A 13,508-nucleotide genomic window follows, 5' to 3' on the forward strand; every position below is an offset into this window, starting at 1 on the left:
ATTGTTTATAATGGGAGCCTCCAGTAGCAAGAGCTATTCGGACCGAGAAAACGAAAATTTCTCCATTATTTTGAGCGAGGATGAAAGATTTGTGGATGATGATATTGATAGCGAAGGACTAGAATTTTTTTTTTTTTTTTAAAGTAAAAAAAAAAAAAAAGCGATTGCATTGGGATGGATTCAGAGGTTTTTAGACACATTTACTAGGATAATTCTGGGAAATCCCTTGTATTTCTATTGTGTCGCTAGTGTTTTAGTGAGATTAAATAGTACCTGATAGTCGGAGGGGTGTGTCCACGGGTGTCTTGAGGCCAGTCTCTCAGGGAAGTCGACGGCAGCTGCATGGACGGCGCAAGCTCCAGCGGCAAGAGCTATTCGGGCCGAGAAAACCAAAATGTCTCCATTATTTTGAGCGAGGAATAAAGATTTGTGGATGATGATATTGACAAGTGGCGACTTTTTACCACAATTTTCTCACTGAAACCTGCCGGGTGACAAGTGGTCGGGAACCATGTTCGCTTGACCGCTCTGATCCATAGTAATTTCAAACAAGGAATCACCGTATGTTTGTGTGGCTAAAGGCTAAAGTTTCCCAACTCCATCTTTCTACTTTGACTTCTCAATTATTAATTGAACAAATTGCAAAAGATTCAGCAACACAGATGTCCAGAATACTGTGTAATTGCGCAAAGAAAAGAGACGACTTTTAGCCGCAAATGGTGCTGCGCTAATATGTCCTAACAGAGCGTGACGTCACGCACACGCGTCATCATTTTGCGACGTTTTCAAAAAGAAACTCCGCGGGAATTTAAAATTGCTATTTAGTAAACTAAAAAGGCCGTATTGGCATGTGTTGCAATGTTAATATTTCATCATTGATATATAAACTATCAGACTGCATGGTCGGTAGTAGTGGGTTTCAGTAGGCCTTTAATGCATTAATGCTAGAGGTGTATTTTGCTGAAAATGTGTAACCTTGATGCTCATACTTGTGTTGTTATTCACCACATGCATCCAATACACAAAAAGCACACGTGTAATCATAACTGCAGAGAAAACAGAACAATGGTGAAATGGTGTATTTAATGACATCGGTCTTTTTTTTTTTTTTTTGAGTAAAAAAACTAAATTGCATCTCCCCCCTCCCTGTGTTTAATTAGCAGTTGCGCAAAATAATCCCTTCTCTTTCATCATTAGCATCTGCTGTGCTTGGCTTCTCTGCTCCCTGTGGTTGCACTAAACCAAACCTGGGCAAAATACGGCCCGCGGGCCACGGCCCATTAAGATTTTCAATCCGGCCCGCCGGATGTTCTACATCATTTTTTGAGACGTTTAACATCAAAACTGTGGCCGCCATTATGATGTGCAGTGCTGTTTTTAAATGACCGTAAGTCTTGAACTATAGACAGTATTTCAGCGGTTGGAAATCTGTGCTTTTGAGTGTTCGATTACCCTAATAACTCGTATATGTGACAGCAGCTCAGACCAGAAACAAATCAGAGTGGGCGGGGTTTGTTTTCAGCGCAGCCAGCCCGAAATACGTGCATCAGAAAAGATGCAGAAGTTAATTTTTACAACAAATTTCTGCATAAAAATATAATAACATGGTGTTTATTACACTTTAAATTCATTTTTTTGCTGTTTGTTACATTTGTGTTGTGTTTTGCTTGATTGTTAAATATACACAACTATCGAGGAGCTGGTCTGAGAAGTAAAAGAGGAGCGATGTTCATATGTTGTTAATATTCAGTGTTTTATTGTTCATAGTAGGGTTGTACGGTATACCGATATTAGTATAGTACCGCTATACTAATGAATCATATTCGGTAATGTACCGCCTCTAAAGAGTACTGGTCCCCCACCCCCACACGCCCCCGTCGTCGTCACATTGTGTCAATTTTGGTTCATGAGCAGACGAGCATGTTCGGCAGCGCACAATCAAGGAGTACTTACAAGCAGACACGTGTGTAAACATAAACTAGAGAATGGACGCATTTTGGCTTAAAAACTAAAGGAAAAAGGTGAAGTTATAACGGTGAAATGCTCTCAGGAAGAGGTGATTTAAGACATATAGCCAGCTAGTGGCTAAAGTCCATCCGAGGTCGACAGTGTTGTAGCTACTTCTAAATCACTAATCCTTGTCTCTATGGCGACAGATAAAGTAAGTTTCTTACAAGTCCCTGCAGGATGAGGAAGAGTTAAACATGTTTCACTACACACCATAGCTCACCACCGTCAAAATGTAAAAAAACACCATGGGTGGATCTACACCTGACATCCACTGTAAAGATACTAAGTACAGGAGCGTATCGAGTCGATACTACTATGATTACATTGATATTTTTTGGCATCACATCTTCTTTCGTTTTTTTAAAATGTATATATATATTTGTTCCTGGACACTTAAGGACTTTTAATATGACCAATGTATGATCCTGTAACTACTTGGTAATGGATCGATACCCAAATTTGTGGTGTCATCCAAAACTAATATAAGGTATCCAAACGACAGAAGAATAAGTGATAATTAAATTTTAACAAAAGTGTAGATAGAAGATGTTAAAAGAGAAAGTAAGCAGATATTAACAGTAAATGAGCAAGTAGATGAATAATTCATTTTCTACCGCTTGTCCTTCATAATTTTGACAAAATAACAGAATGGAGAATGATACAATACGTTACTGCATACATCAGCAGACTAATTAGGAGCCTTTATTTGTTTACTTACTAATAAAAGACAAGTTGTCTAGTATGTTTAATTTTTTTATTTAAGGACAAACTTGCAAGAAGAAACATATGTTTAATGTACCCTAAGATTTTTTTGTCAACATAAAGCCAATAATGTCCTTTTTTGGGGTCCCCTTTATTTAGTGAGGTGAAGTAAATTATATTTTGGCCTAGTGGTTAGAGTGTCCGCCCTGAGATCGGTAGGTTGGGAGTTCAAACCCCGGCCGAATCATACCAAAGACTATAAAAAAATGGGACCCATTGCCTCCCTGCTTGGCATTCAGCATCAAGGGTTGGAATTGGGGGTTAAATCACCACAAATGATTGCCGGGCGAGGCACTGCTGCTGCCCACTGCTCCCCTCACCTCCCAGGGGGTGAACAAGGGGATGGGTCAAATGCAGACGACAAATTTCGCCACACCTAGTGTGTGTGTGACAATCATTGGTACTTTAACTTTATATAGCACTTTTCTCTAGTGCAGGGGTGGGCATTACGTCGATCACGATCGACTGGTCGATCTCGGAGGGCGTGTCAGTCGATCTCAAGCCAGGCATTAAAAAATATACATAAAAATGAGCAATCATCAATCATACCAAGACTTCACTTTCGTCAGTTGTTTGACATTCTCGGCACCCGAGGATCTTGTGAGATGACGCTGGCTGCTGCGAGCTCATATTTAAGAAAAAAATCACTAACAGGGCGGACGCAGAGAAACACATTTTATTTCTAGAGACTCCGTACCTACTGTCAAAACTCTAAAGACCGACTGCACAGTTCCTGTCTTCACCATAAAAGACCTGTTTCATCCTGCCTGTGCTAACAAAATAAGAGTCCCAGAAAGCTAGCGTGCACAAGCTAGCAAGCTACGGAGTTTGATGCCAATGTATTTCTCCCCCGCCCTCAGCGACCGCTTTCTCACTTGCTTGCCCACCCGCACTCTCACTGACGTCACTCACCTGCTGCCAGACATTAAAGGGCCACACACATATGCTACTCTCATAACAAAGTGTTTAAAAACGAGTATGCAAGTTGGACAAATGAGGTGCCAAATCCAACCACTTTCATGTGGTATTGGACAGAAAGGAGGACTTTTTTTTTCCTCCATTTGAAAATGCGGACGTTGTCAGCACCACTGTCTAATTCCAATCAATGCAAGTCATCAGAATCAAATACACCAACTTATATTCTTGTCTTCATGAAAGAAAGGAATCTATGTGTGTTAAACATGCTTGTATTATCATTAAACACCATTAACTTTTTAACAAAAATGTATCTTTCATAAATAAATAAATATAAATTATAAATAGGAATGAGGTAGATCTCCTCGACTTGGTCAATTGAAAAGTAGCTCACCTGCAGAAAAAGTGTGAGCGCCCCTGCTCTAGTGACTTAAAACTGTTTTACATAGTGAAACACAATATCTAAGTTACATTTAAACGAGTGTGGGTGGCACTGGGGGCAGGTGGGTAAAGTGTCTTGCCCAAGGACGCAACAGCACAACCCGCATCTGCGGTCCTCTCCAAGGTTTCTCACTGTTATCCCACTGGGTTGAGTTTTTCCTTGCCCTGATGTGGTATCTAAATCGAGGATGTCGTTGTGGCTTGTGCAGCCCTTTGAGGCACTTGTGATTTAGGGCTATATAAATAAACATTCATCATCATCATTCATCAAAAATACAAAAAGCCGCAAAAAATTCAAAGTGTATAATGAAGGCAACACATGATGTATGCAGTGGCGGAGCTAGACTTTTATCCTTGGGGTGGCCAGGGGGTGCCCATCCATCCATTTTCTACCGCTTATTCCCTTTCGGGGTCGCGGGGGGCGCTGGCGTCTATCTCAGCTACAATCGGGCGGAAGGCAGGGTACACCCTGGACAAGTCGCCACCTCATCGCCAGGGGGTGGCCAAGGCTATTTCAGGGGGTCCACAGACTATAACAATTAATTTTTTTCTTGACTTATCAATTGCAATCGGCGCAGCAAATGTTGAAATGTACATACTAAGCACACAGGAGATGAGATTTATGTATATATAATTTGCAGTTTATTAACAATGCAGAAAAAGTAAAACACAACTTGCCAACTTAATTACTGAACTGAGCATGTGACTGTTTCTGTCTATGCTATGACCTGGTGAAGATGGGCTGTGCTGTGTTGTGAGTTCTCTCTCCCAACTAGTTCCAGGAAGGGAGCTGCCATCTTTTTCTTCTGTGTTTAATGGAACTACATTGTATAAAAATGAAAATATTAGTGGAAGCAAAATTAACATACAACCACCGTCAAAAAACAACACACATCAGTAACCAACACTTCAGAATGTCTAAAAATAAACTTAGGGGTTCCTACACACTTGAAATTTCCAGACCCTAATTCCCAGGCTTCTCAGTAAAAAAAATTATCTAAAAAAGAATCCAATAATTCGTGACATTTGAGATGAGTATATCATGTGAATAAATTATGCAATTCATCATGTAAATTATTTGTTATCATTATTGAATTTGTATGCCATTAAGTCACCAAATTATTTCCAGAAGATTGTAGATAGGTAGTGTATGCAAAATAAATAACCCACAAATCTTAAGATAACCCAGATAAGTATAAATATATTTCCATGCAATTGTTTCCATCTTCTATATTACTGCAGACCTGGATATGTAGAAAATCCAAACTTTCCATACTAGCGTAGGAACCCTGTAACTTCAAATGACTTAAATGAGCATGTGACTGCTTTTATGCTCTGACCTGGTGATGATGGGCTGTGTGCATCACATTTTCTCTCCTCCTGACTCGTCCAAGGACTGCTGGCAGACCTAAATCCTGGCTGTTTGTCTGCCTCATCTTTTCCTGACCCTGACTTGCTTCTTTTTAAAAAGAGGTCATAAATCTTCTCCCCCTGCCTTTTCATTCTCAACTGACCCTATGAAAAAATAAGCATGTCTTGTTAACGTTACTCCCGGCATCACTTACAATCACAAAGTGTTATTAAATCTCCACTTCAAGCTTAAAACATGTCAGGGCAAATAAACCACTGTAGACCTAAGTTTAATATTCAGACTTTTCAGTTAGTTGGCAGCAGGCTAACTACCGTGTGAACGTTACGTTACAACAGAGCATGAAACAGCTAGCTGACTGGCTGATTCTCCGCTAGGTTCATTCCTCTAGAACAGTGGTTCTCAACCTTTTTTCAGTGATGTACCCACTGTGAATTTTTTTTTAAATTCAAGAACCACCTAATCCAGGGGTCGGGAACCTTTTTGGCTGAGAGAGCCATGAAAGCCAAATATTTCAAAATGTATTTCCGTGAGAGCCATATAATATTTTTAACACTGAATCCAACTAAATGCGTGCATTTTTAAGTAAGACCAACATTTTTAGAGTATATTAAGTTTCTTATTCTTTTTAATAAAATTGTTATTCTGAAAGTTAACCAATAATAAGTATAATACATCTTACTATTAATGCGACATCTTGAACAGGTGCGATAGAAAACGGATGGTTGGATTAAAATCCAAGAGAATGTTTTATAATTTGAAGGTTATTTTTAACACTGTGATTACCAGCGGAATTATTAATTACTTATCGTGTTAAGCAATGTCAGCTAAGATTTATCTGAGAGCCAGATGCAGTCATCAAAAGAGCCGCATCTGGCTCTGGAGCCATAGGTTCCCTACCCCTGCCCTAATCAGATCAAAGCATTTTTGGTTAAAAAAATAGATACAGAAGTGAAATACAGCACTATGTCATCAGTTTCTGATTTATTAAATTGTATGAGAGTGCAAAATATTGCTCATGTGTAGTGGTTTTTCTTGATCTATTTGGAAAAAAATATATAAAAATAACTAAAAACTTGTTGAAAAATAAACAAGTGTTCAATTATAAATAAAGATTTCTACACATAGAAGTAATCATCAACTTAAAGTGCCCTCTTTGGGGATTGTAATAGAGATCCATCTGGATTCATCAACTTAATTCTAAACATTTTTTCACAAAAAAAAAAAGAAATCTTTAACATCAATATTTATGGAAAATGTCCACAAAAAAATCTAGCTGTCAACACTGAATATTGCATTTCTTTTCACAGTTTATGAACTTACATTCATATTTTGTTGAAGTATTATTCAATAAATAAATTTATAAAGGATTTTTGAATTGTTTCTATTTTTAGAATATTTTCAAAAAATCTCACGTACCCCTTGACATACCTTCAAGTACCCCCAGGGGTACGCGTACCCCCATTTGAGAACCACTGCTCTAGAATCATTGGAGAAACAAGTAAATATAAATAGTGACCCAAATGAATTAAACGAGACGTTAGCGGCTGTTGGAAGCAAGACGCCATGAGATGTAACATTAACGTTTGCTTGATGCCGTGGCTCTCTGCTTGTAGAAAAAAAACCTATCTACAAAAGTTATTTTAAACAGTGACTCATTAGGACACCACCGTAAAACTTACTTTACGACGAGAAGGTTATCCTTCTTTTTCTTTGTAACTTTGTTGATCTCCGGCTCTCCGGTCTCCAGCAACAATAATTGACTCCAGTTTAAATCTTCCTCTTCTTCAGTGGGGATTCTTCTTCTTCTCCCCTAAAGAACGTGGCTCGCAAGGCTTTGTGGTACATAGCGCCAACTACTGTACAGGAGGGACGTAGCAGTCAATAGGCTTCACTGATTTAAAAATGCAACTGGCTCCTTCCGACAAGACGTGCGGTGCCGCGATATGTCAATCATCTGGGGTGGCACCTGGGGGGTCCAATCAGATTTCAGGGGGGTCCAGTGCTACCCAGGCCTACATACATCCGCCCCTGGATGTATGTCACGGCTCAGGCTTGAACCCGCGTTTCCTTGGTAGTTGGTGCTGCCTGCACCTCCACTGGCAGCGCAATCACACCCGCCCCTGCTCGCGCTGAGGGCAGCACGCCCAATCAGTGACAAGCCTGCAGACAATCACAGATCAACGCATCTGGACCTGATGAGAAGGAGCGGCTTAAAGACTAGCGGACCCGGGAAACCTTTGCCAGAAAGTCGCTCATCTTTCCAGTAAGCATCACGTCTGGCATTCCCTCCCTTGTGCTTTGATCACCTTCTCTGTGCTCACTCTGTGTCTCCCCTGTTCATGTCCCTTGTGTCTTCCGCAGTGTATTCCCTGTCTTCCGTGATCATGTTTTGCCTCTCGACATCCATCCGGATCTCTGACTGCCTTCCTCGATCCTCAACCCCTGCTCGGACACGAACTACGCTGCCTCGCTCCTACCTTCAACCCCTTGCCTGTTCACGGACTGCCTCTTTGCTTTGCCCCCTTGATTTGACGGGATACATCCAACACTCACAGACAACAACCCTTGATAACACTTACACTGTTACACATCGTTGACATCCATTCACTTAGAGTAGCATTCACACCCCACAAATTCATCAAAGGTTTAAATAAACCTTGTAAACCATAGTTCTGCCTGGGTTGTCCTATCAAAGGCTGACACAAATATTTGTTGACAGAAATGTTGTATTTTAATTTTTATTCAACACATTTTTGCAACATTGGAAATCATTAATAAAATGGAGGCTTCTCACAAGATGAGATAACTTCTGGCAATTACTGGCTCAGAATGGCCAAAGGTATAGATGTGTGTGTCCAAGTTTAAGGAAACGACAGGCTGTCTTCTTCTAATGGATTTATTACAATCTGTGTAAGCTGGGTAACGTTTGCTGTGGTCTGGAACAACATGGCACACAAAAAAACTATGAGAAATGCCGCCAATATTACATACAGATAATGTGTCATGAGACATGAAAATAAAAATTTAATACACAGAGGACATAAGTAAAGTAAATTAAATGAGCTCATATATACCTACTAATGAGGCAATTTGATGCAATATGTACATACAGCTAGCCTAAATAGCATGTTTGCATCGATTAGCTTGCAGTCGTGGATTGACCAAATATGCCTGATAAGCACTCCAGCATATCAATAAAATCAACAAAGCTCACGCACAGCATAAATACGTTTGCTGGAAAAAATGAGACAAAGTGGCATAAAACACGTCTTTCTGTGGCAGCGTAGGACAGTGGTTCTCAACCTTTTTTCAGTGATGTACCCCCTGTGAAATTTTTTTTTATTCAAGTACCCCCTAAACTGAGCAAAACATTTTTGGTTGAAAAAAAGAGATAAAGAAATAAAATACAGCAATATGTCATCAGTTTCTGATTTATTAAATTGTATAACAATGCAAAATATCGCTCATTTGTTGTGGTCTTTCTTGAATTATTTGGAAAAAAAAGATATAAAAATAATTAAAAACTTGCTGAAATATAAACAAGTGATTCAATTATAAATAAAGATTTCTGCACATAGAAGTAATCATCAACTTAAAGTGCCCTCTTTGGGGATGAGATCCATCTGGATTCATGAACTTAATTCTAAACATCCATCCATCCATTTTTTTACCGCTTATTCCCATTGGGGTAGCGGGGGGCGCTGGTCCTTATCTCAGCTGCGATCGGCGCATTTCTTCACAAAAAAACAAATCTTTATGGAACATGTCTAGAAAAAATCTAGCTGTCAACACTGGATATTGCATTGTTGCATTTCTTTTCACAGTTTATGAACTTACATTCATATTTTGTTGAAGTATTATTCAATAAATATATTTATAAAGGATTGTTTTGTAATTTTATTTATTAGAATATTTTTTTTAAATCTCACTTACCCCTTGGCATACCTTCAAGTACCCCCAGGGGTACTTGTACCCCCATTTGAGAACCACTGGTGTAGGACAAAGTTGTACATGTAAACCAGGGGTAGGGAACCTATGGCTCTGGAGCCAGATGTGGCTCTTTTGATGACTGCACCTGGCTCTCAGATAAATCTTAGCTGACATTGCTTAACATGATAAGTAATGAATAATTCCGCTGGTTATCACAGTGTTAAAAAATAACGTTCAAATAATAAAACATTCTCATGCGTTTTAATCCAACCATTTGTTTTCTACCGCACCTGTTCAAGATGTCGCATTAATGGTAAGAAGTATTATATTTATTATTGGTTAACTTTAGAATGACAATGTTATTAAAAAGAATAAGAGACGTATTATACTCTAAAAATGTTGGTCTTACTTAAAAGTGCACGCATTTAGTTGTATTCAGTGTTAGAAAATATTATACGGCTCCCACGGAAATACATTTTAAAATATCTGGCTTTCACATGGCTCTCTCAGCCAAAAAGGTTCCCGACCCCTGATGTAAACAAACTGCCATGAGTTCAAGGATCGCTGAAATTAGTAAGATAAAACGGTGCTTACCAAATACTCTCATCAGTGAAGCATGTGTAGCGATGTAGTACTCCTTTGCGTTGTGTTTTTCCCCAAAAGACGACACCCAGTCATTCTTCCGACTCAAACATGGTTTATTCTGGTGAAAACAATCATAGTGAGTCTCCAATCAGCCTTCTTGACATTCATAAATCGTCACGTGGAAGACAACAGACTGACTAACACATTAACACACGACAAAATAATACACAGTACCTGGTGAAAACAATCATAGTGAGTCTCCAATCAGCCTTCTTAACATTCATAAATCTGTACAGAAATAAAACAAAACAAAACTTAACATAAATACTTCTCTTTTAGGCTTACAACTAGCCTGCTAATGAGTTAGCTGAAAGCTAATTCAGAGAGCGCAACTTACCGTCACGTGGAAGACAACAGACTGACGACTCACATGTGTCTCAGCCTGGAAGTCTGTTGTGACATGTGACGTTCAATGACCATACAAATGTAGGAAATGACAGTACTCAACTTAGAATAATAAAAATTGCGAAATAAAGAGTCACATTACATAATGTCTGAATGTAATAAATTAGATAAAATGACATTAAAACAAAAACAGTAGTAAGACAGTAAGCAATTGAGATCATAAATTACCTCTGTTACACATGTAGAACATAAACAGTGGGATTTCTAACAATCTGGAAGGTTTGTGTCATGTTTGTTCCCCTACAGTAAATTTATTAAAACAATATATATATATATATATATATGTAACCGGTGGTCTTTTCCTCTGCGTTGTGCGTTGTATACTGATAACACAGAATACAATTGTCATCAAAAACTTTGTGACATCGTCGAGCCCCTTTCCCTTTATCGTAGACAAAAAGGGCGGCATAGTTACATACACAGTAAAAAAAAAAAAAAACATACCTGATAATACAGAATACAATTGTCATCAAAAACGTTGTGCCATCATTTAGCCCCTACACAAATATAACAAAGAACAAGAAATGAATCAAAGTTCCTAACAAGACAAAATATTTTCTGTCGTCACATGGACGCCTACCTCTCCAGTTATCGTAGACAAAAAGGGAAGTCGGAGGGCGTGTCCAACGCATATAAAAAGACAGTTGTCACAGTAATTTTTGCAGTAGGAGGGACAACGAGACAATGGTTTCACATTGACAAAACATCAAACAATATTCAGGTATTTACATGTAATTTACTTATTTTGTGTAATTATAACAATAATAAAACAATAGAAAATACATCATTTACAAGACGTAATCGACCCTGTTACATATATATACATATTTTTTAAATCTTTTTTCATTTTCACACATCTGCTTCCCAAATCATACAAGTGGGAACACGTGCGCTACTATGCAATGTGCTGATAAAGCGACATGTTTTTTTTATTTGTTTTTTTCCCATGAAACTAAGTGCATTTTTTTTAAATAGTGAGAGGTTGCTGCAGCGCTTTGTTTTTTTTTCTCCCGTTTTTCTTAGAGCAGTAAGTGCCACAGGTGGGCAGTGTGTGGTGAAATCCCGCCGCTGCAATCATCCCTGCGCGCGCCCTGTACCGTGCTGGCTTTTAAAATGCTCGTGCACGCGCACTGTGCGCTCCAGACTGCGAGTGTCGGTGAGAAGTTGGCTTCGGGATTTCGTGTCGCGGACTAAACGTGGACATGAACTCGTCAGCCGGTGCGGGGAACTACCGTCGGGCATCCGCCAAGGCGGACAAGGTAGTTTCCATTCGTCTTCTTCGTATGCTGTGCAAGGAGACATTTATGCGCTAACGTGTTGATGTGTGAGTACTGAGCGTGTGCATGCTTGCTTTCTGACATTTGTCTTAAAGGTGCTTGCTCTGCCGATTTTTGACCCTTTTACTTTCACTTTCACTTAAGCTCTATAGCAGTTGCAGTAAGACAACAATGCATCCAGGACCTAACACTGGTTAGTAGATGACAGCATATACATATATATATATATATATACACACCGTATTTCCTTAAATTGCCGCCCGGGTGCTAATTATTTTAAAACCTCTTCTCACTCCTGCGCTTACCAAAGGCATGCGGTAAAAGTAAGCATGCGCTAATTATTTTAAAACCTCTTCTCACTCCGGCACTTACCAAAGGTATGCATTAAAATTTTGAGTGTGATGTAAGCTTGGACCTAAAATCCTACTGAATAGCCCTTAATCTTCTTCCCTTTATGCGATTTCAAATTACCGGTACTGAAATCCGCCTCCTCCATTTTGAAAATGATGACAGGGGAAGTGTCACTCGTGACGTCACGAGTTTGACCAGGCGGTAATACTAAGCATGCGCTAATTATTTTGGGAAGCGAGTTTGACCCGGCAGTAATTCAAGGCAGGCGCTTACTACATGTCCTGCGGCAATTCAAGGAAATACGGTATATGTATATATATATATATATATATATATATATATATATATATATATATATATAATATATATGTATATATATATAATATATATGTATATATATATAATATATATGTATATATATATATATGTATGTATATATATATGTATGTATATATATATATATGTATATATATATATGTATATATATATATATATATGTATATATATATATATATATATATATATATGTATATATATATATATATGTATATATATATATATATGTATATATATATATATATATGTATATATATATATATATATATATATACATATATGTATATATATATATATATGTATGTATTATGGTTGTCCCGATACTAATGTCTTGGTACTGGTACCAAAATGTATTTTGATACTTTTTGATACTTTTCTAAATATAGGGGACCACATAAAATGGCATTACTGGCTTTATTTTAACCAAAAATCTTACGGTACATGAAACATATGTTTCTTATTGCAATTTTGTCCTTGAATAAAAATAGTTAAAATAAATGATAAATGATGAATGGGTTTTACTTGTATAGCACTTTTCTACCTTCAAGGTACTCAAAGCGCTTTGACACTACTTCCACATTCACTCATTCACACACACATTCACACACTGATGGAGGGAGCTGCCATGTAAGGCGCTAACCAGTACCCATCAGGAGCAAGGGTGAAGTGTCTTGCTCAGGACACAACGGACGTGACGAGGTTGGTACTAGGTGGGGATTGAACCAGGGACCCTCGGGTTGCTAAATACTAGACCACTTGTCTTTTAGTAGTAAGTAAACATACATCGGCTCCTAATTAGTCTGCTGACATATGCAGTAACATATTGTGTCATTTATCATTCTTTTATTTTGTCAAAATTATAAAGGACATGCTGTAGAAATAGATTATTAATCTATTCGTTCATTTAATGTTAATATCTGCTCACTTTCTGTTTTAACATGTTCTATTTACACTTCTGTTAAAATGTTATAATCACTTATTCTTCTGTTGTTTGATACTTTACATTAGTTTTGGATGATACCACAAATTTGGGTATCGATCCGATACCAAATAGTTACAGGATC

General features: G+C 38.2%; 1 protein-coding gene and 1 long non-coding RNA gene across 3 annotated transcripts in view; one reads left to right on the plus strand and one right to left on the minus strand.

Annotated features, from left to right (window-relative positions):
- Positions 1-286: 286 nt before the first annotated feature.
- LOC133568944 (uncharacterized) lies at positions 287-10,416 on the minus strand. Of its 2 annotated transcripts, XR_009809704.1 has the most exons (4): positions 10,025-10,416; positions 5,469-5,643; positions 4,857-4,949; positions 287-371 (listed from the first exon to the last, which is right to left on the minus strand). It is a non-coding gene; the product is annotated as an uncharacterized LOC133568944 (long non-coding RNA). The 2 variants fall into 2 exon arrangements; XR_009809705.1 differs by lacking the exon at positions 287-371 and having other exon boundaries at positions 4,803-4,949.
- A 1,190-nt stretch (positions 10,417-11,606) lies between these two features.
- The window catches only part of LOC133568424 (dipeptidyl aminopeptidase-like protein 6), a 287,193-nt gene continuing 285,291 nt past the window's right edge, over positions 11,607-13,508 (plus strand). The window contains exon 1 of the mRNA XM_061920338.1: positions 11,607-11,739. Within this exon, the coding sequence (XP_061776322.1) occupies positions 11,683-11,739 (57 nt within the window). The 5' untranslated portion in view covers positions 11,607-11,682. The remainder of the gene's footprint in view (positions 11,740-13,508) is intronic.

Source organism: Nerophis ophidion, linkage group LG14 (genome assembly GCF_033978795.1).
Source record: "Nerophis ophidion isolate RoL-2023_Sa linkage group LG14, RoL_Noph_v1.0, whole genome shotgun sequence".
Lineage (NCBI taxonomy): Eukaryota > Metazoa > Chordata > Actinopteri > Syngnathiformes > Syngnathidae > Nerophis > Nerophis ophidion.